The sequence below is a fragment of the Rhagoletis pomonella genome, unplaced genomic scaffold (assembly GCF_013731165.1).
Source record: "Rhagoletis pomonella isolate Grant_MI unplaced genomic scaffold, Rhpom_1.0 Rhpom_scaffold_00006, whole genome shotgun sequence".
Lineage (NCBI taxonomy): Eukaryota > Metazoa > Arthropoda > Insecta > Diptera > Tephritidae > Rhagoletis > Rhagoletis pomonella.
The window spans coordinates 43929170-43956546 of record NW_023458560.1 but is presented as its reverse complement, the minus strand read 5'-3'; the positions used below and the strand labels follow the sequence as shown (position 1 = coordinate 43956546).

The following is a 27377-nucleotide window of genomic DNA, read 5'->3' as shown; positions in this document are numbered from 1 at the left end:
GGCGGTTACAGCGCCATAAATAAGAAGAAGAAAATGCAAAATTTCTTGAGTCTAGGGGTGGGCAGCTACCCCACTTGCCCCCTCCCCCTGTAAACGCCCATGCTTGTTAACTTAATAAGAACATATTTATATATGTACTAGGGTGTTCGGTTATTCGCCTTTTTTCCTAAAACCGGTTTTCGAGTTAATCGACAAATTGCAATGTGAAATAAACCGGTTAAACCGCTTTTATTTTACATAAGTAGTTTTCATACAGTGAAAATGCTTATTTGGGTATGAAGTCATGAACAAAAGTTACAATAAAACTATTAACACTAAAGACAGCCTTTATTTAGAAAAGAGCATAGCGAAATAAGTACATATACATACATAGCTTTTTATTTATTTTTATTAAAAGTAAAACAAATGAAAGTCAGTGAGAAATTAACGATGGGTTTCGTTTTAAAATTTTTTAAATACCTTATTGCATTTTTCTGACTTTTTTCCGCCTACGGATGTCCATGATTCAATGTCTTGTCACAGCAAAATACATTTTTTTTTCGCATATAGCGGTTGTCCTTCGGCAGACAATAGCAAAGTTCCCAGCGTACTTCTGCCATAAAAAAGCTTCTTCGGAGGCGGAGTAAAAGTGTAGATCCCTCTATTTGTGTCGCAACATCAAGAAGCAGAGCACGAATTGGAGGAGAAGCTCGGCCAAATACGTAGAAAACGTTTAAGCGCTAAACATTCATTTATTGGAATCAAGTACATAGATATATGTATTTTCCATAGCCAAATAACCTAGGGGTTTCCCTTAAACTGGGAAAAGTCTTGAAAACTTCGAAAAACCCAAAACTTTGATTGAGTAGTCAAGATTTGTGTGAAATGAAAAACCCGGTTTGTTCTATAAAAAAACCGAATTATTCGATATTGGTTGGAAACCGGTTTGGTAAAATCGAGTCAATCACCCTAATATGTACACTTACATACATATTTTGCGATCTGCTCTAATCCAGTTTGCCCACAAATGATGTGAATCAAAAATTTATGAAAATGGAATTCCAGTGACATGGAAAAAATATGAATGTTTTATATATGTATATTAGACTGCATCACTCCCCTTACAAAAAAAAAAATCGGTACTGTGTTTCCATTGGAATTATAAAATCTATTATATTTCAAGACGTCCACCAAAATATTTCGGAAAAATATTAAGATTTACGTGAGCTGGACCGATTTGAAAATACCTCCAAAAATGGAGTTATTTATGAATCAAAATAGTTCCTTAAAGAATTTTTTTGAAAAAATCCCCTCAAATGACAAAACAGACTAAGCTTAAAAAATCTGCATAAAAATATTAAAAAAAAAAAATGTTAAAAAATTTTGAACGGGGTATCTTTGGAAAGGTATTTTCTCACCCTTTTTATTTCTTTGCTAATAAGCTCATTCAAAGGATGAAAGAGAAAGGTAGGATGAACGAACGTCATTCAAAGTTGAATTAAGATGTTTTGGTATTTGAAAAAAAAAAAAATATTGGGACACGAATGACTTTTTTTTTTGGACAGAAATAAAAATAGTGGGAGAATACCTTTCTACTGAGATTCCATAAGTCTAAATCAGAATAGTTTTGGCCCAGTTATTCAAGTTTTTCGTAAACCAATCTTTGAAAAAAGTAAAACAACAGCATCAAATATCTCATTATTACAATTCCGTTGAAAAGATTTTAAAATATTTTTATGCAGATTTTTTAAGCTTAATCTGTTTTGTCATCTGAGGGGACTTTTCTCAAAAAGTTCTTTAAGAAACTGTTTTTGTTCAAATCGGTCCAACTCACGTAAATCTTAATATTTTTCCGAAATATTTTGGTGGACGTCTTAAAATATAATAAGTTTTGTAATTCCGGGCGGAAAAACCGCAACCTTTTTTTTGGTGTTGCAGTCTATCTTTTTTATAACTCCGCTACAAATGATGTGTCATGCTTAACGAAATGAATCCGCATAAATTCATAAGTATATAAAAACTTATACATATTAATTTGTAGGTATGTATGTATGTACATATATTTATTGTTTTTTCTCACTACCATTTCATTGTCATATATACATATGTTGTATATGTATATTTACTATGTTTACTCACCAACAAAAAAAAAGGTAAACTTTAACGCTCTTCATTTAAGTATTTATTGAATGAGAGTAAAAGTCTCAGAGCGCTTTTTCCAGCCCTTAGTATACACCTAACTGCACGAATATTTATATTTCACCGGCTCCCATTTGGGCTTTATCGCTCCTGACTCGCTAAGTCCAAATGCTTATCTGTGGAATTTTGACGACTCTAATTGGTGATAAGAATGCCTGACAAAATCAGACGATCGTCCAAGCGACGAGTGAATTTAGCAAACTAGCAAATTTGCAGTCTATATTGTGGGTGGCAAACGAATTGACGCGTTATGCGCCATCTAAATACTTAAAGCGCTAAATATACTAAATACATAAATATTTAATAAGCATATATATACATATTTTACATACTTATTAAGTATTTACTTAAGAAAATTTCTACTTAAAAAGTGTTGCATTATTAATACAGTGTTTTTCCTTTTGTTATCGTTCATTAATTTTCTAGTGCAAATACAATTAGTAAACGTAATCCGCGCAAGAGACAAACAGAAAAAGAACCGAGACCGTTAAGTAAATACTTAGCTTTTGTGAAGTGCGGTTGCACGCAGCAACTTGCCGCGTGGTAAAACAAATTTGACCATTTGCGTCGCGTATTAGAGTGGGTGTAGAAAAAGACCCACATACATACATATTTGTACAATCATCACACAACAGTCTACACATCTAGCGCCAACAGCAACAAAAAAAAAAAGCATCAAAGATGACCTCTTCGCTGTGTCACTTCCTTTGGCGATTGAGTGTCGTAGCGCTAGGCGCACTCTTCTTCGTCGGCGGCGTTTATATGTTCGCAAATTGGATTGATATATTTACGCGCATGCGTGGTGAGGTGAGTCAATAGTCATTAAGATTAAAAAATAAATAAAATAAAGTTAAAAAGCGTGGCTTATACCCTATTTCCACCAAAAGCTTAACTGCAGTTCAAAGCTCAGGTAGGTTCCACGAATTTTAATAAGAGGTGATCGGCAATGTTTATTGTTAGATACTTTTTGGTGTTTTTCTTTCGTTTGCCTGGCGTGTGCAAGTACACCTTCTGAGTTGTAAGCGCCTTTTTCCAATAGCCATAAACTGCAGTTAAGGCTTGGTGGAAATAAAGTATTAGATTACTAATATTTACTATGAAACTGGGTTAATATTCTGCATCTGTCGCTTACTTAAATATGTGCGCTTAATGTAAAATTCTTGGAAAGTAAGCAATCAGTAAGTAGAATTCTGTGTAGTTATCGCCTTTTTTTTTGCGTGAAAATTTGAACACCTGCACATTTATCACAAAGCATTTGATTACTTATCAGCAAAGTGGCACACCTGCGCCAACCCGGGTAGTGCCGTGCATTTTAGAAATGGCCAAGCATTGCGAAAGTGGTCTACCTATCAGCAAAGAAAACAACACAGAACCATTATTAGTAATTTGGAAAATTATGTTAGAGCAAAAACAAAAAACAAAAAATACGCGTGTGTACTTCTTAATCTGACTGATAAATTTGGCATCTGATTATCAGAAGTTTGTAAATATTTAATTGTAGTGATGATGCATGTAAAAGTATCTAACTAAAACTCGATTTGTTTAACCCTTTGATGACTCAGCTAAACTTGTTACCTTAATATAGAAAGATTTTTCAGCTGAAGAGCTTCGATTTTTATGACGTTTTTCTGTAGACAAACAAACATTTTAGAAAGGGCCGTTCTTTATTAGGGGCTGTCTCAAGAAAAACGAAAACTTCATATAAAGTGACGTATAAGAAATGAAAAATAAATTTTTTCCTATAAAAATTTCTTAAATCTGTATTCAGCCTAGAAGAAATAAATATATATGGATTAGTATAGTAAAACTGCGTTATTAGTTAAAATCGAACGAAAATTTAAAAACACTCGAAATAATGAATATTCCCTTAAAACTAGGGGTCAAATATAGTAAAAATACGTTTTAGGTTTTTCTTTCTGGCGTCAGGATTTTTTTATAAAGACTTTTGAAATTTCAAATATTTGAATAGTTCCAAAAATTTTTTGAAAAATTTTGCGCTATATAGAATAACATTATGGCTACCCAATAGAAGATAAAATCCTTTACAATTGAAAAATATTGAAAATTACCTTTTAAAATATTATCCTTGAGTATCCTTGCAAATTTTCAGTATTTATTTTTGAAAAAATTGTTGGTTAAGGATTAATTTACACATGTCCGTATCCTCGAATTTCGTCCTTCTACTTTATTGTGAACCAAAAAAATTCTATATTTTTAAATTCGAATGAATATTTTCTTGCAATTGGTACCCATATTTTTATTCTAAATAGCACTAAATTTTTTAAATAAGTTTTGGAACTAATCATATCTTTGAAACCTTCGAGTCCTTTAAAAAAATCCTGACGCCATATAGAAAAACTTAAAATGCATTTTTATTATTTCAAAGGTTTTGAAATTTTTTTGAATTTTTTGGAGCCACGTAGATAGTTCTATGAACACGAGATCAGAATGTTACTCATACACCATTTACGTACATTCGATTTTAACTTTCCCGTGATAAATGGATCCGAAATTTTGTATTTTTAAAATCTGCTGAATATGGAATTCGCAATCAGCGACCGCAAACTGCGACCTCGAGTAACAAATTTCAAGCCATGCTTCATTTTTCAATTCGAAAATCGGACCTTAGATTCGTAATCAGCAATCCCAAAAACATTAAAACATGTCTTGACCCAACATTTATGCATCAGTTTTATGGAGCGGTCATTAGAAACTTTTAAAATCTGACAACGGATTTTAGTACAGCAGCCCCTAGAAACCGCGAGTGTCAAGTTTCGAGCGAAAATGTTGAATTTTAAAATAATCGTTCGAAGCCGACCACGAGGAGATTACAGTATGCATAAAGCCTTAACTATTTTTGTTTTATTTAAAAAAATATTTTTTTTTATATTTATTTTTTTATATTCTTTCTTCTAAGTTTTTTAACTATTTTTAAGTGGGAAAAAAAAACTGATTGATAGCACAAGGCAACACTGATTTTGGTGCGGCAAATGTTAAAGCTGTTTTTGATAGACTTTCTGGTGCTGATTAAGAATCCCTAGGTATAAAGTTTCCATCTGGTCCAGATTTTGAGAAAAACGAGGTCAAAGTGCCAAAAAATCGCGTTGTTTTTCCAATTTTGGTTCCATTGGACCACAACGGCAACGCTGATCATAAATGGAAACAGATCTCTATGAGGTGCACATCATTGTTGATGTATTTGCGTGCAAATTTTTTAGTCCTTTGAACTTCGGACTAAAACCTGTGGAACTGTCAAACTACAATTTTACTCTCTCAAATGCGAGTAGAAGGAGAACAGATGCAGAAGTGCATAGGAACGCAAAAAGCACTATTTCTTGTAAAAATTTCAGTCGGTTTGTTTACATTTAATTTGTACAACACTTATTTGGCTGAAATATCACTAACTAATTATTAAAATTTATACATGTTCAAATATTTCGTTGTTTACTACCATTTTTGTACGAACATAAGGTTCTTTGCTTACACCGCTTTCTGTTTTTGTTTGCACATGCAAATCAGCTGATCGTTTAACACTTTTCATGAACTTACAGGAAAAAAAACTCCGGACTAAATCCTGTAACTTCTGACTATGAACAGTTGCACAGTTACTCTCTCAAAAGTGTTCCCACTTACAGGTTTTATGTCAATAGGAACGACTTCCTGTAAGTTCTGACTTTCGTTCGAAAAAAAATCGATAACAATTAATGACATTATGGATAAATATATTTATCGATAATAACACCCTGAAAACTATTGATAGTTGATATCAGCCAATGTATCGACAACTATGTATGCATACATATGTATGTACATTAGGCTGGGTATTTCCTGATTGTGCAGATAATCCTAAGAGAAAGTATAGACACAAAACAGGTGTATTTACTTTCTAAAATGGTTTAAACAAAAAAAGCAAATGTAAGAGATCTAAATACAGATATTTTATATGCAAAAGTTTTAAGAAAAGGTGAAAAAAACTAATATCGTGAAATGTAATTTTTAATTTAAAAATGCGCAGGCTAGAAACTCATTTCCGACTTATAGTGTACTGTACATTTTCTCTTAGAATTATCTATAAAAACATAAAATACTATGCGATTCGTCGAAAAACTTTCATCCGAACAATTTGACCCACCCTAATGTGCACACATTACAATTTTACAAACATTTTGAATTATTTATCTCTGGCATTATCGAATCACGTTTTTGTAATTAAATTAAAAAAACTGTCTTCAAATAAAAAAATAATTAACTTAATTTGTATCTATAAAACTGCAAACTTAACTATGCAGGTACATATGTATAGTACATGTGTATCTACGTATAAAAAGAGGGGTGAAGGTTACATTTTGCAATAAAATTAGCAACTATAAAAGTAATTAGGAAGTAAATTTAAACATTAAACGTTATGACCAAATTTTTTTCCTGCTGTCTATTTCAAGGTACTCGTACGTACTTAACATCGTATCTTTTTCGGACAAAAAAACGGTATAAGTATTACTGCGTGAAAAATCCATTTCGTAGTAACTCCTTAAAAAAAAAACACTTTTTACAGTAGAACAGTATTTCTTGAAACAGTTTTTCAATAAAAAAAGAACTCCTGGTACTATGTGTACCAGTTGTACACCCCAACACAAAATGATACGGCCTAACAAGAGCCATGTAAATCCAAATTTCTAACTTTGTACATATGTAATTGAAAAGACTCAACAAATATAATGACAATTCTCTAGTTTAAAATGTTTTCAAAATACCGTTGTGTTAGTGTTAGGGGCGCTGAATATAAATCTCGTGTCGGATTTTTAAAAATTCAAAATAGTGGATCCAAGTGGAGGAAGATCTGTTTTTTTAGTTCAACATTTTTACTCGAAACTTGATGCTCTGGGAGTTTACGGGGTTGCTGGATTAAAAACACTAAACTTCAGGCGTGTTTTTTATCGGCCATATTGGATTCGCCATTTCGAATTTTTTAAATCTAACATCAGATTCGCAATCGGTGACGTCAATCGCACTCGTGTAACAAATTTCAAAGCAATCCGATTGATTTTTAAAATATTGTCCGCCATATTAGATCCACCATTTTGAGTTCTTCAAATATAACTTCAGATTCGCAATCAGCGACCTCAAAAACCTCCGGGTAACAAGTTCCGATAAGATTTCCATTTTTGGCCACTTTTCCGAAAAATATTAAGATTTAAGTGAGCTGGACCGATTTGAAAATACCTCCAAAAATGGAGTTTTTTTATGAATAAAAATAGTTTCTTAAAGATGTTTTTTGAAAAAATCCCCTTAAATGAATAAACGGTTTAAGCTTTAAAAATTTACATAAAAATTTAAAAATAAAAATAAAAAATAATTAACGGAATCGTAATAATGAGATTTTTGATATTGTTTTTTAACTTTTTTCAAAGGTTGGTATAAGAAAAACTTGAATAACTGAACCTAAACTCTTCCGATTTAGATTTGGGGGGTATCATTGGAAAGGTATTTTCTCACCCTTTTTATTTCTTTGCTAATAAGCTCATTCAAAGGATGAAAGAGAAAGGTAGGATGAACGAACGTCATTCAAAGTTGAATTAAGATGTTTTGGTATTTGAAAAAAAATAAAAAAATTGGGACACGAATGACTTTTTTTTTGGACAGAAATAAAAATAGTGGGAGAATATCTTTCTACTGAGATCCCATAAGTCTAAATCAGAATAGTTTTGGCCCAGTTATTCAAGTAAACCAATCTTTGAAAAAAGTAAAAAAACAGCATCAAAAATCTCATTATTACCATTCCGTTGAAAAGATTTTTAAATATTTTTATGCAAATTTTTTAAGCCTAATCTGTTTTGTCATCTGAGGGAACTTTTTTCAAAAAGTTCTTTAGGAAACTAGTTTTATTCATAAAAAACTCCATTTTTAGAGGTATTTTCAAATCGGTCCAGCTCACTTAAATCTTAATATTTTTCCGAAATATTTTGGTGGACGTCTTAAAATATAATAAATTTTGTAATCCCGGCGGAAAAACCGCAACTTTTTTTGGTGATGCAGTCTAATGTACATACATATGTATGTATATGTACGAGTGTGTACTCATCGACTTATCAAATATCCGGATAGTCGATTTGCAACAAGAGCTCTACTTATAAGTTCCATTTTGTTTGCTATTTACGCAATTTTGTCAATCATCTGATGAGAGATGAAATTTTACTAAATCTGAAAACACATTAAGGCTGTTCACACGATGTTCTTGCATTTGCATATTCGGTGCATTTGTAAATTCACAACAATAAAATGCAAGCATAAAATTTGCTAATGCAATTCCAATTGCAAATCCAAGACCATTTCCACGAAAGCCTGAACATACCTGATGTAAAACTGATGTAAATTTAATGCATGGTGTTAGTTTTGCTTTTCATGCAAAGAAGATAAACTTCCATCAGACTTATAATTTAATGAGCCAATGTGAAGCCCCTAATAGAAAATAATTCCTTGGTTCGTTAAAACAGATATTCAACGTTCCTCACTTGCCATAAACCTTGTATAACTTGCTAAAGCTTATCACCACAATAAGCTGATAAATAGCAACTTTCGACAACCTTCGATCGAAAAAAAATTACAGTGGAAATTAATGAAATGGGAGCAGCCAAAAAGTGCTGCACAGAGTTCCACTTTCTTGTGAGTGTGTATGCAATTAAAATTAATTTGCTTAATGACTTTACAATAATCCTAAAAGTAACAGAAAAGAAAATCTTTATGTGCATACATACATATTACAACATTTTTTAAGTCAAGTTGTCGTAAAATTTAGTAGTCTCAACGAGGTAACTTGAAAATTTTAACAAAGAGAAGCATTTTGCGTATATACACATGCATACATATACATACATACACTACATCCCAGTGAGCAAAATTAAAAAATAATAACACAGGCCGACAAGATTTCTTAACTAGAAGCGAGACTGTAAAGATTGTCATGTGTTACTTCCGGCAGATTTTGGGAAATCACGATTGAAGTTTGGAATTCAATTTCTCTAAAACGCGACGATGCACAGTGCTTTCCTTCCATATAAAATGTGGGCAAAAATAGAATTATGGACGGATTTAAATGAAAATTAGCTCGTTAGTTAAATAGAAGACGCTGAATTCAAAAATGCTGAATTGAAAAACTTTCGTACTTTCACTGTCAATGCAGTTTGAAGTTGAAAATTCGGGTTCTTGGGAAATTTATATAGGTATGTATATATAGTTCCTTCTATTTTCAAAAGTGAGTTGTCAAACGACAAGACTTGGCCTGTAGATGTGCAATAAAGTTTTATTTTTTTGAAACGAGTTGCCACTTGTTACAAATTATATTAAAATTATTTAATAACTACATTATGGGTATCAATTGAAATGGGTTTGAAAATGCTTTAGTTCTACACGACACGTAAACGGGTTGCCACATGTTCAAAAGAAACAAACTCACTTTAATTAAAGGAATACGGTAACTGAAATATGTATATCAATATGGGTATCAGGAGAAAGAAAAAATTTAACATATTTAGCAAGCAATAAGTGAAGAGTAAAAACATTCCTAAGTCAATTTAAGAGTCCAGTAATTTAAAAGGAATCTAATCAAAAAAAATCACTGATTGACAATGTAAGTATTTGTAAGAAAATAGCAAATACGATATCGTAAACCGTTGGTTTAACACAATTATTATTTTAGTTTAAATAAATTTGACTTTACAAACAAGTGGCAATCCTCCTCGTAATATTTGAAAGCTAAAACCTTCTTAAACCTCTTTCGTCTGACTCCCAAATGGTGATATCTATCTACTTCCATTACCTAATTCCTTTAATTCAAATGGAATTTGATTCTTTTGAACAGGTGGCAATCCTCTACATGTGGTTAAGAAATAAACGTTTTTCATACATATTTCGATTGACACCAATCCCTTAATAATTCATTTAACTTATTAAAAATTTCAATTTAATTTTTTAAAAGGTGGCAACTCTTTAAAAAGAAATCAACCTCTATTGTCTGCGGGTAATTCTTTTTAATCCGACACTTCATTTTTGAAAATAGGCCGAATCGTACAGATCTGATGGCACTGAAAAAAAAAAACGAAAAAAATTATTCTATGCAAGAGCAAAAAACGCATTTTATCTTCTTTCTAAAGCCAAAAAATAGTACAGCTATTTAATAAAATTATAAAAAATGACATATTTTTATATATATTTTTTATTCATTCCATTAAAATTTAGAATTTTTTGAAAGTTTGATTAAAAAATAAATTTCTGGAATACCACAGGGACACCCTGTGTTTAATTTTATTCCAAAATTTTTATTCTTGCACTCTACTATCTATGTGGAAATAAAAAAACGTCAAACCAACATTTTATTTCAAAGAAGAGCTGACTCATGGCTGCGCTCTTATTAAAATTTTTAGTATAGTATTAGTATTTGTCGAATATAGTGGCTTCCTGGCGGCATATAATTTATTTTATAGAGATATTTCTGCTTAATTCTTTTTAGTTGATAAATTACCTTTACAAAAATACCAAGCACGTTCACATTGCAGACAACGAAATTTTTCGATTGTTGCCCACTTAGGCGGCACTACGCGATGTGACTAGATCACGGAATTCTTAACTTAATTAATTTTTTTTTGTTAATTGTTCTTGTGTTTATGAAGGATTTTCTGTGGAAACAAATTTTGTCGTGCGCTACATTTTTCAACAATTTTGCAGCCACTTTGTATGTTACATGTACGATAAAATGGTATGTACATGAAATTTTTTTTTTTACCAAATTAACGATACTTTTTACTCAATGGATAACGCCATTTGAATTATCTTGATTAGTTTGGTATGACTACATTATTAACTCAATTTGTACTAAATTTCCAATCAAAATTTTAATCAATATCTCGGAGACTAAGGGAAATATCCAAAAACGGATACACCAATCGAAAGATTTTATTTTAAAATATACATATAACAGCATCTATAACTAAAAATCGTAAAAATGGCACTTACGACAATTTTTCATCCAGGCGACGATATATACATATGTACCTCCGGAATAGTTCCATTACGAACGACTTTCGTTGCCGTGAAGAAGCAAATCTTGTCGTCTGCCCTCGAATGGCAGCGCTATTGGCAGATCTTCCCTAAAACAGCTTCCAAAGAGATGGTGTTATTGCAAAAGTCCTCCCTGAAAGCGTCATTTTGCCGACTGGGAGATTTGGCAAATATGTATATATGTACATGTATGTATGTATGTGAGTATGTACATATGCCCTTAATATTTTGGGATTTGCAAATGATTTTTTATTTATTTTTTGAAGCCATTATTATTGCCGTTTCACAAAAAGGGTTAAGGAGCAAAAAGTGTGTTGTTATTTATGCCTTCGAGTATGTATCTACACATGTATTAAGTAAATTTTAAAATTTTCGAAAATGCATGATATAAATTAGGTTTTAATGGTAAACACGTTTTGTATATTTAAGGTACATGGCGCGCATCCGCTACAGGGACTTATCGCATTTGGTGGATTGTATTATCAAGCATTTGTCGTTTTAAGCAACCATCTGATTTTCAGGGCAACCATCTCCCCTTGCCTTTTTTACCTTACAAAAGTGTGACATTTATTTACTAATACTAATTTTTTCGGTTTAAAAGAAAAGGCGAGCATGCGTTATATGGAAAAACATTAATGGGCATCCTGATTCTAAAAATTCAAAGAAAGAAATTTGAAATTTTGATGGAAATTTGTGAATCTTTTTAGTTTTATACAAAGTTTGAAACTTGCATTCATAAAGTTTTTGGAACAAATTTTTTTTTATAAATAAATGTGCAACACCTTCAAAAAAAGTTCTAAAACCAACTGTAATTTTTGGGGCTTGAAACTTGCACTTCTGACTAAAAATTGAAAAATTGAAATTTTGATGCCAATTTTTTTTTAATTTTTATTAATTTTTGTGAAATGAAACGAAGTATGTTTTAAATGAAAATTATTAAAAATAATTAAATAAACAACGTAATTTTGAATTTTGTATTAGCTCTTGTGTGCATGAGTGTATGCCTACGCATTTTAATTGCCTAAAATGTAAAATTTTTGTCATCAATACTATCATAAAATTTAATCGCCTAATACTAAGTATAAATGTGTATTGTGCTATTCTCAAAATGTGCAAAATTTGTTTATTTATTTGGCTTAAATTAAATACTTTCATATGTATGTACATATGTATGTATGTACAATAGGGTGGTCCGAAATAAGTAAAGGATTGTTCTATATAAAAAAAAATATACCCCTTTTTAATTTTGAGATCAAAATAATTTAGAGGTCGCTCAAAGCGTTTTCCATGTATTTTATATGGGGAAAAAACAATTTTTTCTTAGAAATGGTATAGAATTCTTGAAAATCAAAAGTTTTCTATCGGAAAACTCGGTTTCTCTTCAAGAGACTTCCAATAATAATACCCAATTACATATTTAGTAACCATTTTTTAATAGTAACCAAAAAATGCAATACGGTGACCCATAAAAAATCGTTAGTATATAATATAAAATTATAAAATAAACTATTGGGCATTATTGTTGGAGGTCACAGAGAGAGAGAAACTGAATTTTCTGATCAAAAAGTATTGATTTTCCACATATAAAATACATTGAAAAGTTTGCACGCTTTAGGCGATCTCTAAATAGTTTTTGGTTTCAAGATTAAAAAAAAAAACAAGCGTATATTTTTTTCGGTACAGAACAATCCTAGGGGGAGAGCATTCAAATTCCGACTTTACTTTTTTCACATGCATTTTTGGACTGCCCTTATGTATAAACGTACCTGAGTAATACATACAAAAATGGTGCTTTTAGACTATGCATTATCTCTTTGAACACCTGCAAAATAATTCTTACGATAACAATTTATACGAGTGTATTTATTTATCACCCATAAGTCTTGTTTATTTCCCATTTGAGCATGTAATAAAAAAAAATTCTTCCGTCAATAGTCAACAGTGTATCAAAATGGTTAAACCGGCATCTAATTCTAACTTCAGACTTATTGTTAGTTACATATTTCTTAGTTGCTTCACGTTTACTTATAGAAAAAATATTAATTTTTAAGGGCTGTTTTCACAAGTAGCTTTTGAAATTTATCTGCACTTTTAAGACAAATTTTAATCTCAAAAAAATTATTTAAAAGACAGATACATTTTTCAAGTTACTTGAGAAAACGGCACTATAGGCATTAAAAAAGTTTGAACCAACAAAAAGCTTTGTTTAAATGGGGTTTGTGTTACGGAAATGCTCCTGTCGAATGGCAGGTTAAAAGGGTGTCCAAAAGAAATTAAAGTTATAAAAGATCAAAGCATTTGAGTAGTAAGTGCTCCTACTTGGCTGTCTTTAGCAATTATACCAGCACTTATATAATAATGCAAAATGCGTTTAATCGGCTCTCCAAAATATGCAAAATTCCAGGGTACTTAACTGAATTCGATAAGGTAGACAATCTGATTATTTACGAGTACTTCAAGGTAAATAGCCTCATTATAATACGAGTACCTAAAATAATAACCTTCGTTCTAAATTAACCTAACATCTTCAAACGCTATAGTTTATATATTGATACATATGTACATATGTAAGAATATAAATTGCCAATGGTGGCCGCTCATTGCTCATAAAGAGCAATATACTTAAATAATATGAGAGCTTATTTCCTGATATCTATTGCTGTCAATCTGATAGTTTGACAACCGTATTTTCATTTAAAAGAAAGCGCGTTGGTGGTAACATCGATAAAATTTTGGTTTTAAATCAAACTAAGAAGCCGTTCTCTTTTAGATAATTCAAGATTAATGCTGCTGCCCACACACAAATATTTGTTTTCATATGGCTCATATCTGTCCGTCAAAATTCTAGCTGGGCAGCAATAAACTTTAGCCTGTGGTTGTGGAGTAAGAGCGCTCAACATTTTAATACAAAAAATACGTTCGCCAAGGCTACTTAATTTTAGTTTTCATATTTTCAGAGGATATTGTTAGGTAGGGATGACAAAAAATAAAATAAATTTATCGATTATTAATCATATGATTAATCACAAGCCAAAACAAATTAATTGCTATTATTGAGAATTAATCGATTAATCGAATTTTTAAAGGCACTTTCTTACATTTATTATTTAACCATTTTTGTAAAAACAAAAGTTTGATAATCGTTTTGTTGTTAAGCAGTTCTGTTTCTCGGAGACTCTACCACAAGTTTTTGAAAAAAGACGCTCAGCAGGCACCGAGGCATCAACTAAATGACTGTATTTTTTCGAAAGACCGTAAAGATTTGGGTAAACAGTTTTCATTTCCTCAAGGTTGACCAACTTGCCTACATACGGTTTATTTAGAACCACCTTCTAGCAATGCGTGTATAGGGCCTTTAACGTTGCCACACTTAGCTTTGTAGCCTTTACAATGGGCTTACTTACACAACTATTTACACCCTTGTATGCCCATAACTTGAGCAATTCTTGCGGCTGTTGTGAGATTTTAGGACATCTACAGAATTCATATTTCTTGAAAATATTTTTACGATTATTTTACAGTTAATCGATTAATGAAACAAAAACTATGGTACAATTAAATCGTAAATTGGATAAAAATAATCGGTTAATTTAATCAAATGATTAATCGCTGCCATCCCTAGTGATAGGCTGCGTTTAAAGTTTAACAGGACAATTATGAAAACGGTGTCTCAACTTACCACAGTCTTTCGAAAGAGAAAAATCTTTTGTAAAACAATTGTCAATTCTGGCAACTATTTATCTTGAAATCTTTTGTCTTTCGAAAGACTAATTGAAAGATCTGTTATTCTGTTTGTTCAAAAAAGAAGGAGGTTATCAATTCATCGGATTATTATTTTTTTTTTTTGTGTATATTACCACATAACTTTGGACCACGTTAACCGATTCCGATAATTCTTTTTCTCAAGGGTGTTTCTTTTTAATACATCAAAATCCAAAAATTTAAATAAAATTTAATTATACAAGAAAAAATATTAAAAAAAAATAAACAAGTTCTTAAAAATTAAACGAAAAAGCTTAGACTTTGTTGCTTTTTCCATTTTTCCTAATAAACATAATCGTGGTGCAAAGCTCAATAACAATATTAAAATAAAAATGTATTTTTCCTAAAAGTAATAAGAATTAAAAAAAAGTAATTCAAAAATTAAAGTTCAAAATATTAAATAAGTTCGTCTTCTTCTTATTTGGCATTAAATAAGTTAGTTAAGATTAAATATAAAAATATTTTTTTTTTAAACAATAAAGTCTAATAATTGAGTGAAAATTAAAATACATTAAGATAAAAAAATATAATTAAAAAAGAAGGAAAAATATAAGGTTCTAAACTCAAATGAAACTAAAAAAATATTTTTCTTCTTAAAACAATAAAATCTAAAATTTAAATTCAAAAAACAAGCAGAATCTTTACATACAATAAAATTGTAACAGGCCGATGTCTGTACGCTATAGATATTAAAGAAAAATTTATATGGGGGTATTTATTTGAGCAATAGAAGCCAAATCAACAATTTTTAGAATTTTTGTCTGTCTGTATGTTTTTACGCGCATCACTCGAAAACTAATGCATGAAATTGAATCCAGTTTTCACCGAGAGGTCTAACTTAAAATATAGAAAGAAAAAAAAATAAGAGAGTTGCCACCTGTTTGAAAATTGCAGTTTTAGTAAATTCTTTAGATAAAAGAAATATTGCAATATGGTTGTCAAAAGAAGAGGTTTAAGCAGGCTTTTAGCTGAAAATATTTTTGTGGAGGTTGCCACATGTTTGAAAATTTTAATCTAATTTAATTGATAAGATAAATTAAATATTGCAATATGGGTATCAAACTGAAGAGGTTTAGGAAAGCTTACTTACGAAAATATTTTTAGGAGGGTTGCCATCTGTTTGAAAATTTGTATTTAATTAAATCGATAAAATAAACGAAATATTACAATACGGGTATCAAACAACACAAAGGCGCAGTGAAGCTCGCCGGATATTTGCTAGTTAAAAATAAAATAAGTTACCAAAAATGTAATGTAATAAAAATATGTATATTTTTCTTTGCAAAGCAATAAAATCTAAAAATTAACAACAAAAAAAATTTCGCCGCCTGAACCTCGCGTCTCTCGAACGACATGCCAGTGGTTTATTCACTCGGCCATTGCGACCATGAAATTTGGTAAAGCAACTTTTTTTTCTAAGGTTTTCGCGCCAGAATAAAACAAAAGTCTTTCAACTATCTTAGCCAGAATTACCTTGCAAAATTACAACGCATGTTCGCCCTTTAACGGCTGAAAGAAAAAAACAATTAAAAACGCACAACATAATGACTGTGCAATTTAACTGACTTCAGTGACTGAGTGACACATGTGGGCCCTCTTATCATAGAATTTGTAATCAGAAATTCGACTGAATTAGTGATTATGTCATTTATTTCAAATCAATCAAAATTTATGGTTTGATTTTGTACACTCCCTATTTGCAATAATCTTGCAACAAAAAATAAGCTTCATTGTAGTTTTTTCAGATACATGGTTATATCTTGGAATTTACATGGCAACTCTAGCATAACAAGCGTGGTAATATGTGAACTTTTGTCTCCTCACTGCCGAAAGTACGTACATTTCGGCGTGGTTTTGGCAAAAAGAAAAAATTCCTTAATAAATTTTCAATAACAATCAGCAGAGATCATGACACTGTGACTATGTATTCAAATCTTATAGGCAGGCTTTGCTTGTCATTTGATCCTAAAATTAAGTAAAATGCATTTTTTTTTCATTGCTGCTGATACTAATTCAACAATATTTAACTATTATCCTCGTTTGCGATGTTGGATTTCGGTTGTTGTTGTTGTTGGCGCAACACTACAAACCCCTGAATAAATCCGCTAACTAAATCAAGCTCAGCTAACCAACGGCAGCCCTATGAAACGTGACACGTATTTTGACAGAGTCGGACCAAAGTGAGAGGGGTATTAGCTGAGTGTGAATGGGGGCACGTGAAGAGGTGGTTGGTGTCGTGCGGGCTACGGTCACAAGCCGGACATATGTTTGGTAAGACGCGGTCGAGTCTGCAGAAGAACAAGTTCAGTCGACTGCAGTATTCACACCATAATTAAGCCATAGCTAAGCGGGTCTCTCGAGGCAGCTGAATCTCTTCGTCTGCGATGGATGGTGGTTGAACTCCAATGACGCTCGATTAATGTTGTTTATGGCTCACTCATCGGTACAACGATAGGTCCAATGGTTGTGCGACAGCCGGTTCTAAGTACTGGAATGACTCGGGTTTTACCCAGTCAAGGGTTGTTTGTTTTGATAATATAAAGCTGTTTAGATCGACGTACTCTACCAACCGTGGGTTTTCAGTCATAAGATCAACTGTACGTGTGTCACAAAAATGCATCGAAACCCTCTTTGGATGGATATTGAGCGTTTCTCGCATGACCCTGTATATCTTTTTTTGTTAATTTATGCTCGATTTTAGTTTTCTATTATTGTTTGTTTTGTAATTTAAACTTGCAGTATATCTTATCTTATTACGTTGGTCATAAAAAAAAAAACACTTGAATTTTCGTCATTGCTTTTTGTTAGTTATTTAGTGTTCGTGTTACTTTGATGAGTCATAAGAGCTTCATATATGTACAGGAATTTATTTTCAAATTATTAACGTTTTAGTATTCTATGAGTGATATTTACTTAGTTGATTCAAATAAAGGCAAAACTCGAGAAAATAAAAAAGTAAAGATATTAAATCATTACTTTACAGAAAAAGCTATATAGGGCAAATTTTTAATAACTTTTCATATTTTGCTTAAATCTATCCTATATCGAGTTCTATTGGAACTTTATTAACGGCAATCACTTTTTAAGGCGTTAAAACTGAAAAAACCTCAAGCGCAAAACCCTTTTTTTGGAATCTGACGCGCACACAGCCCATAAATACGAGGAAGTATTACCTACCGTCATAAGTCCACGAAATTGATAACCACAAATACATGCATACATACGAGGGGAGACTGAAAAGTTTTGAGCCTAAGTATAGTTACCGTTAAGTGTCATTAATGTCTTGTCCTGCGTGTCACTAATTGCTAATATCCTTAGGCCCAATTTCAGATGGCCTATTTAAATCATTTTCAGATCATACATTTGATCTGTACTTAAATAGCCAATATTGGCTGTGTTTGTACCAAACAACCAAGACTGATAGATAGGATGTTTTATCAATTTTGCCGAAAAACAATCAGCTGTTCAGTACAAAATATAAAAAAGCAAACAAATGCAACAACAATTTCAAGGAGCAATCAACAGTATTGCGACTTGTTTGGCATATTTGAATAAAGTTTATCTCAAACTTAACGAAAGTTGAATGGCGTTTAAATAACAATACAAAATTAAACTTAATGCATTTTAAATATTGGCCCTTAGTCGTATAAAATCCGATTTTCATTGTACGAAATTAGAGTGCAGAGCTACCATCAAATTCCTCACAAAGAAGAACAAAACGCCGACGGAACTATTAGAGCAGAAGTCTACAGTGTATGTGGAGTCTGGCTCTTCATTTGCCACCATCAAACATTGGAGCCGAGAATAATTCAATCATGGCAGAACGTGGCTGGAAGATGATCCCAGGTCAGCGCGTCCAAACGCTGCCTAACGGCTTACCATTTTTATTTAGATTATTAAGGTATTCTCTTAATCGACTATCCACCTAAAAAAAACTATAATGAACGGAGACTATTATGCGAATGACAAAAGTGCGTCAAGTGGTTATCGAGAAACGGAGATCCCAAAGGAGGACTCCGCAAGACAATGCGACCGTACAAACTGCGCGAGTTGCAAGGCGTGCCCTGGTCAAGACTGGATTTAAAAAAGTCAACCACCCACCCACCATACAGTCCAGACCTGGTCCACAGCGATTACTTCCTGTTCTCTAATTTGATGAACAACCTCCAAGAACGAAGATTTTCGAGTGAAGTAGACGAGCAATTCGAAAACTAAGACACTGAGGCTGTTCACACTTGCCTGGTTATCTGGTTAAAAATTATTATTGTGCAGGGTATTTTATTGTTGTAAGCTGAATAAAAAATATAACCACATAACCTCATACCCTGACAATCAGGCAATCGTGAACAACCTCACTGAATATTTTCATTGTGTAAAGGGCTCCTTTATGATTAAAGAAAAAAAAATGTTTATACATTCCTATCAGCTGTTCTAATACCTTAAGCTAAAAACTTGTCAGTCTCAACTCGTATAGACATATTTGCGAAACGCAAAAAAAAAACTTCCCCGTTTTCGAAAAATTTTTCGGTGATAAATATAAAGTCACATACATACATATAAAACAAATAAGTCAACGAACGCAAGCATACAGTTATTAGACTTTTTCTAAAAAAAAATTGTAACAGCGATTTTTTGATGCAGTTTACTTCTGTTTGACACGTAGGTCATGGATCCACAGTCTTGCTCCTAAATTTCATATGGCAACACTCCGCCAATTTGGATTTTAGGTTTTTTGAGTTTTTTTGCAATTTGAAAGCTTATTTTTCATTTTCGTAAAAAATGGTTAAGTACCAATTTGTAGAGAATTTAATTTTCCACATTTCTTATATAGTAGAAGGTTGAAAAAAAAACACTTTTTTTTGTAGATAATTAGCAAAAACTGCGAAAAAATTTAGAGTACATTTTGGAAGCAACCAAGTCCAACTGGGTATTTGTATCCATATGCATGTGCTAATAGTGCATACATATGTACACACGTATTCATAATCGAAAAGCCTTATCAACAAGTTCTAAGCTTAATTATTATTTTTTTTTACAATTTGTCGGCCTACTGATAAGTCTTGCCGGCGCCAGATCAGAAATCATAACATAAATTGATCTTCAAATGCTAATTCTTAAACAAAATTGTAATTTTATTAGAAAACCTAATTAAACTAAAATTACAAATACAAAATTTATTTTCCTCATTTCTATTACATATGTACATATGTACGTACGTACAAAAATACAATTCAAACTAATTTCTTGCCAGTTGACCGTTAACATCACGTTCACACGAAATTAACGCAGATTCCAAGTATTACAGAGACTAGCGTAACTTATTTCGCCGCCACTTCCTTGTAAACATTTCCCGTTAAATGGGAAAACTTTATAGGAATTTCACGTATGTACTAAACTTTCCCACTTTCTCATTGTTTCGCAGAAAATGGCGCTCAGTCCCGAATCGCCTTCTTATGCGGGCTGGAAAGTTTCACCGCTGCCACTCTACTTCGATGTATACCTCTTCAATTGGACAAATCCGGAAGATTTCTATGTGGGCTCTGGCAGGAAGCCACGATTCGAGGAACTGGGACCATATCGTTTTCGAGAAAAACCAGATAAAGTGGATATTCAGTGGCATAAAAGCAATAGTTCTTTGTCATTTCGCAAATATGCGGCATTTTATTTTGATGAAGCCCACAGTAATGGCAAACTATCGGATCGGGTAACATCGGTCAATACAGTGGCGCATGTAAGCATAGATTACTTAAATTATTCAAGCAACAAATTTGAGTAAGAACCAAAATAATTTATGTTTTCTTCTTTTTTTTAGGGTGCTGCCTTGAAAGCCGTTAATGGCTCATATATCCAAAAGCGTATATTAACAAATGTTTTAAAAATGTACAAGGAAGGTTTAACGGTTACCAAAACCGCTGACGAGTGGATGTTTACGGGCTATCGTGATCCGCTAGTAACAATGGGCAGTTTTGCATCGAAATTCGTCAAAGATATTGTGGTGCCATTCGATCGTATCGGCTGGCTGTACATGGTAAGTGTTTTCAATTGTTGACTGTTTATAGGAGAAAGACTGATAAATGAACTAATAAGCATTAGTAGTACGATTATTACTTAGTTACTAGCAATGTTGGGCACACTTGAGCATATTCTCAATATTTGCAGATGTCTACATACTCAGTTAAAAGAAACATAGGTATTTAGGAGTTGATAGATATAAAAGTAAAAAAATAAAAATAAATTACAGTAATTAGCAGACGCCAAACCTACCTAAGCTCAACTCACCTCATCTTTACTCATTTTAACAGCCCATCTCAATTCACTTCAACTCAACTAACTTCAATTCACCTCAGCTCAATTCACCCCACCCTCAACTCACCTCATCTCACCTCATCTCAACTCACCTTAACTCACCTCACCTCACTTCAACTCACCTTAACTCACCTCACTTCAACTCACCTCATTCCAACTTACCTTATCTTATCTCTGCTCAACGAAGCAAACAGATAAATTAACTTGAAAATATGGAAGTAGTCCCGTCAATCTCGGAATAATTCTGAAAATCCCGAAGTAGCCTTGAAAAGCCCGTTATGCTTCCGTGAATCGCGAAAATCTTAAAAATCGCGAAGTAGCCTCGAAAATACCGAAAATATCGTAATATTCCCGAAAATTGAAGAAATAAGAAAAATCCCGGCGTAGTCTCAAAGAGCACAAAATATCGCCGAAAATCCTGAATTAGCTCGAAAGTTCCGAAATAGGTCCGGAAATCCCGAAAGTCTTTAAAATCCCGAAATAATCCCGACCATCTCGAAAAAATCCCGAAAAACCCGAGGTATGTAGTCTCAAAAATCCCGAATCCATGAAATCCCGAAGTAGTCTCTAATATCACGAAAACGTTACTATAATTCCGAAAAGTAGTCTCTAAAATTCCGAATAGTCTCTAAATACCTGTGTCCAATTTTTCTTGCAGCGCAACGATAGCTCCGTTTATGATGGCCACTTTAATATCTATACCGGCGCTGATGATCTACGCAAAATGGGTCAAATTTACGAATGGAATCATAAAACACACAATGGCGTCTATGAGGGTGAATGTGGGCGCATTAGAGGTTCGATGGGTGAATTTTTCCCACCAAATCTTACTCCAAAAGACACAGTCGAAATGTATTTGCAAAACTTGTGCCGCACAATGCCATTGGACTATGTCGAAACAGTGAAAATTCATGGAATCACAGCTTATAAATATGCTGCCACCGAAAGGGCGCTTGACAATGGTAAGTTAAATAAGCATTTGAAAGATAATTCAGCGATTAGGCAACAAGTGATCTGTGTTATGCAAGTAAAGCGCCGCTTACCTAGTGTCGCGAGTGATGTCGCTCCTTTTTGATATCCACTATCTTTAATATATTTACATATGAATGTTGTATTATATTCAAGCATTTCTATTTTAATAACCTTCTTGTATACATTCTACACACTTTTGAATTGAGCACTTTTTCACTTACACCGCGCTTACGAAAACGAAAACTAAAGTGTCACAAACAGCTGATTTGCTTAGCTGGTTCACATTAGTGAATTTCCAAACCATTGTGTTCTGTAGCTCGTTTCTGTAACAATTCTCTACCAAGGCGAATTGAGATATGAATTCGCCGCCCTGTTCTCTACTGCTAATTAGTAGGTGAGAGTGACGTATTTTCTCTACCAGTAGAGAAATAATCGGTAGAGAAAAGTTGCAGAAACGGGCTACTGGGATAATAAAACCCTGTTTGGAAATTAATAGGCACTGCCAACTGGAAAATATTTCATAGTGAACTAGAAAATTCTAATCAAAATTTGTATAGCTGTTGTTGTTGTAATACCAATAATGAAAAAGTTCTTAGAAATAGGGAGGTGGGGTTAAAACTTCTGAGCACTGTTTGATGCTGCTGAGAAGAGGAGGAAAGGCAATGAAGGCTTTTGACTCGTATGTCATTCCATGCTACTAGAAGACATCGATATCTCCCCTCTCATCGATCATTTTCATATAATAATAATAATAGATTGGCGCTTACACATATGTTAGTTAGTGTTTGGCCGAGCTTCTCCTCCGACTTGTGGGGTGCGTCCTTGATGTTGTTACACAAGGCGGAGGGACCTACAGTTTTACGCCGATTCCGAACGGCAGAAATTCACTCGGAGGTTTGCCATTGCCTGCCGAGGGACGACCGCTGTTAAGAAAAAACCTTTTTCTATATTTTTTGTGATGTTGCTTTGACCAGGACTTGAACCCAGGTGCTGAGGAGTGAAAGCGCGCACTGCTTACCACTACACCACAGCGGCCGACATTATTGTCATATATAAACGTTAAAACCAAGGAAAACTAAACATTTTATACATTTCAAAACTCCCTCAACCAGCAGAGGGAGTCTTCATCATATCGTACGCTGACGACTGCCCGATATTGGCATCCCGCAATGGAATTGATGACCTGTGCTCAAAACTAAACGCTTACCTTTCCTAACTTTCCTGCATCTGCGCTGCAAGGAGCCTAACCCTCTCTCCTACGAAATCCACAGCAACCATTTTACAACCTGGACGAAAGAGGGCAGACTACCGATGGCTATTCACGTCGACGGTGAGCCGATTCCGAAACTGAACAACCAAAAAATTCCTCGGAGTAACCAGGTCTTTTTTCGGCGCACACAACCGCAAGTGTCAATAGAGTATAAAACCGCAACAAAGTCCTCAAATCGCTCGCCGGCAGCACTTGGGGCAAATATAAATAAATGTTATCGACAACATTCAAGGCAAATAGATGGCAGGTTCTAAACTATGCTGCGCCTGTTTGGTCACCGGGGACAAGTAGGAGCCGTGGATAGCCATAATACAGTACTCCTCACAGCCACGGGATGCATTCTAAAATCACCAGAAATCCATTTACATAGTGAGGCCAAAACGCTCCTGCTTAGCAAGCAGTTCTAAGTAGAGTGACGTGAGCACCCGAATAGGCACTTGCTCGAGGCAGAATGGAGAAACTTCTAAAGTTCGATCGCCGTAAGCTCTTATTCATGTGTGACTGCCGGTTAGTAATACGCAGTGGATGAGGATTCAAACAACTCAGAACGGCACGTTTACAACTGACACCCCTCCAGCCAATTTTTTGATGCCTAGACACATCCAGAACTATATCATATACATATCTACACGACTAACACTGAATAAGGCCGACTTCAAATAGGCCTTGAACATCATAAGTTTCTGTCGGTGAGTACCTGCCTATCGGGCTGACCCGGAAGCACAACGGATCAAAACTATGCGTCCCGAAATTAAAGCATTTCTGTACCAATCAGCAGTGTGAGGCGGGCACACTAACCACCTTGGTTGGACATGAAACCTATCTATAGCCTCTGCCGTACTGTGGGCCCGGCGTCTGGTTGCGGTCTAACTTCACCTCGTGAAGACATAACACAACTCTACCCGCGTTTGCATACTAAAACACAGCTACCACGATACTCCTCGAAGAAGCCTACCGCAATGAGCTCCCCATGGTACCAGAACTAAGTCCCTGGTCAGACTTCGTATCCGAGACAACTACCAGTTAAGCTTCCACTCAGCTCTCGGACTGACGGTCGATGACTAGGGTCGTCGGGCTTGTAAGGCCGTCATTCTACTTATGCGGAATGCTCTTGCGTGGTTACATATATATGCACATCGAAAGTCAATCAATACATTCATCAACTCTCGCCCCATGAATGCCGTCATTGTAGACCAGCCATCATCTGTCCTACACTTGGAGCTCGAGTTGCCTGGTGAAACGTTACTCGATGTCCAAAATATGAAGGTGTCCCGCACTACACTAACCATCCCTTTGCATACACACGAAAACCTACTCATCTGCAAACTCCGACCCCCACCACTTTAGACCAACCTTATCAAAGAGCCAGTACATTTCCTGGGCCTAGCATTCAATGAGATTGACAACAACAATTAATGAATGTATATCTTGACCCAGAAATCCTAGTATTAATTAGAGTTTTAACTCACAGTCTTTATAGTTTAATCGTAGTCTATACTCCTGGTATCACATAATCTTAACCTTCTCACATTTTTGTTTACAGGTACACTTTATCCGGAAATGAAATGTTTTTGCGTGAACGGTGTGTGTGAGAAATCGGGCGTTATAAATTTAGGGCCCTGCCAATATAATTCACCGACTTACACATCCTATCCACACTTTTACAAGGCTGATCCTAGTTATCTGGAAGCGGTTGAAGGTCTCTCGCCCGATCCAGCAAAGCATGAGTTCTTCATGACACTCGAGCCAAATGGTGGCGTGCCCGTGGATGTTGGCGGTGGCTTTCAGGCAAACTATCTAATGTCACCCGTGCCAGGCATGCCGTAAGTTGAATGTTGAAAGCAGTTCGACAAAGTTCGATATTAATTGTCTGCCTTTTTTTTCTTTACAGTCCCTTCGATAACATTCCACGCACGTTTATACCGCTTATGTGGGCTGAGGAACGCGTGCGCGTCACACCAGAAATTGCCAGCCAAATCGCTTTGGTGCCACTCATCGTTACACTGGGTCAGGTGGCGACTGGCATTATGTTTGCCATTGGGGTTTTGCTCATCTGTTGGTATCCAACAAAATATATATCACATGTTTGTCGTGATCCGAAGAGTAAAAACGCTCTACTCAATCCGATTGTGAACACAACAGTGCGTTCGATTGCGTTAACGCCTTTGCATAAGCCACAAAAGGAGGTCGTTAGGTTGCTGGACAACAGTCAATTAAGCTCCGAAGCTGTACGAATCGAAGGTATGTTGGAGGCAAGCGAAAGTTTACTACGGCCGTCACCACCACCACCACCACCCTCATCGCTTCATGTGATAAGTAGATAGTATGCTCATCAGGGCAATGAATAAAGTGCTCAGCGCGAGAGAGCGCCTGCCATTGTTTAGTGTTAATATGCAATTAAATTGAAAAACAAAAAACGAACAGAATTAAATTTAACTGTGCTAAACTGTAAATAATGAAAAACACAAGCAGCCTCATAGACAGTAGAATCCAAAAAAAAAAATCACCAACGTGCATACTTAATTCTCTTAGGTAGTATGGTATCTAATATTGCTAAAAATAAGTCCATGTAAAATAGTAATTGTACTAGATGCTTGTAATGGTTAATTTATAAAATAATAATTTTTATATTCAAAACCGGTTCATGAACATTTGCGTACGCACTGTAGCTCTGAGATAGAAACGAAATGATGCAACAAATTTACAAAGAAATCCAGTGTCAAATGACAATCTAGTGTATAAAAAATGAAATGTATATGCAAATATGCATACATATGTACATTAGGGTGCACCACAAAAAAAAAATTGCGGTTTTTCCACCGGAATTATAAAACGTTTTATATTTTAAGACTGCCGCCAAAATATATTTCGGAAATATGTATATCAAGATTTAAGTGAGCTAGACCGATTTGAAAATAACTCCAAAAATTTAATTATGTAATTTGATTCCGTTGAAACAAATTTTTATAAATACATATTTACGCAGACATTTTAAGCTAAAGTCTTCTATCATTTAGGTGATTTTTTAGAAAACGTATCTTTGAAAACTAATTTTATTGATAAAAGGCTCGATTTTTAGAGGTATTTTCAATTAGGTCCAGCTCACGTAAATCTTAATAGTTTTCCGAAATTGTTTGGCGAAAGCTTTAAAATATAATAATTTTTATATTTCTGATAGAAAAACAGAACCTGTTTTTTATGGAAAACGATGCAGCCTAATGTACATACATAATTATGTAAACATTATTGCATTCTAAATTATTGATATCTTTCCTTAATCGTAAAAGTCTGCTCAATCATTTGTTATCAATATTATTTCTATGAAAAATTTGTTATTAAATAAAAAATAAAATTCATTGGCTTGGCATGTGACATTAGCTCATCGACATATCTACTTTACTCCTCATTTTCCATAACCTTACTACCATCACATATGTATACATATATAAACATACATAGTTACTTCCCACTGTAGTTTTTAAGTCTAAGAAAACAACAAAAAGTATTTTGAATTCAAAATTTATTATTATTAAATATTCCCTGAAATTTGGAAACTAAATTAAATTATTGAAGAAGATTATTAGTTTTTAAGTTCATAAATTGCTGATCTGTTTTTTATTTTAATATTTTCTTATGCTGATTTAAATTTTTTTTATACATTAAGCAAGAAAAGTGAAGAGACAGAACAGCAAAAAGTGATAAGCGAGAAAGCTTCCTGAATAAGAAACCAAAAGAAATTTTAATATGAAACAAGAAAAGATTATTACATAAATAAACTGTAATAAAGAATGAAAATGTGTTTTTAATTTTTTTCAAAAGTAATTACCTCTTAAAAAAT

General features: G+C 33.6%; 1 protein-coding gene across 1 annotated transcript in view; it reads left to right on the top strand.

Annotated features, from left to right (window-relative positions):
• The window catches only part of LOC118740779 (protein peste), a 52413-nt gene extending 26058 nt beyond the window's left edge, over nt 1-26355 (top strand). Inside the window, exons 2-7 of the mRNA XM_036472459.1 lie at nt 2605-2985; nt 20414-20722; nt 20804-21019; nt 21956-22259; nt 25083-25362; nt 25431-26355. Coding sequence (XP_036328352.1) covers nt 2860-2985; nt 20414-20722; nt 20804-21019; nt 21956-22259; nt 25083-25362; nt 25431-25863 — 1668 coding nt within the window. The 5' untranslated portion in view covers nt 2605-2859 and the 3' untranslated portion in view covers nt 25864-26355. The remainder of the gene's footprint in view (nt 1-2604; nt 2986-20413; nt 20723-20803; nt 21020-21955; nt 22260-25082; nt 25363-25430) is intronic.
• Nucleotides 26356-27377: the final 1022 nt, after the last annotated feature.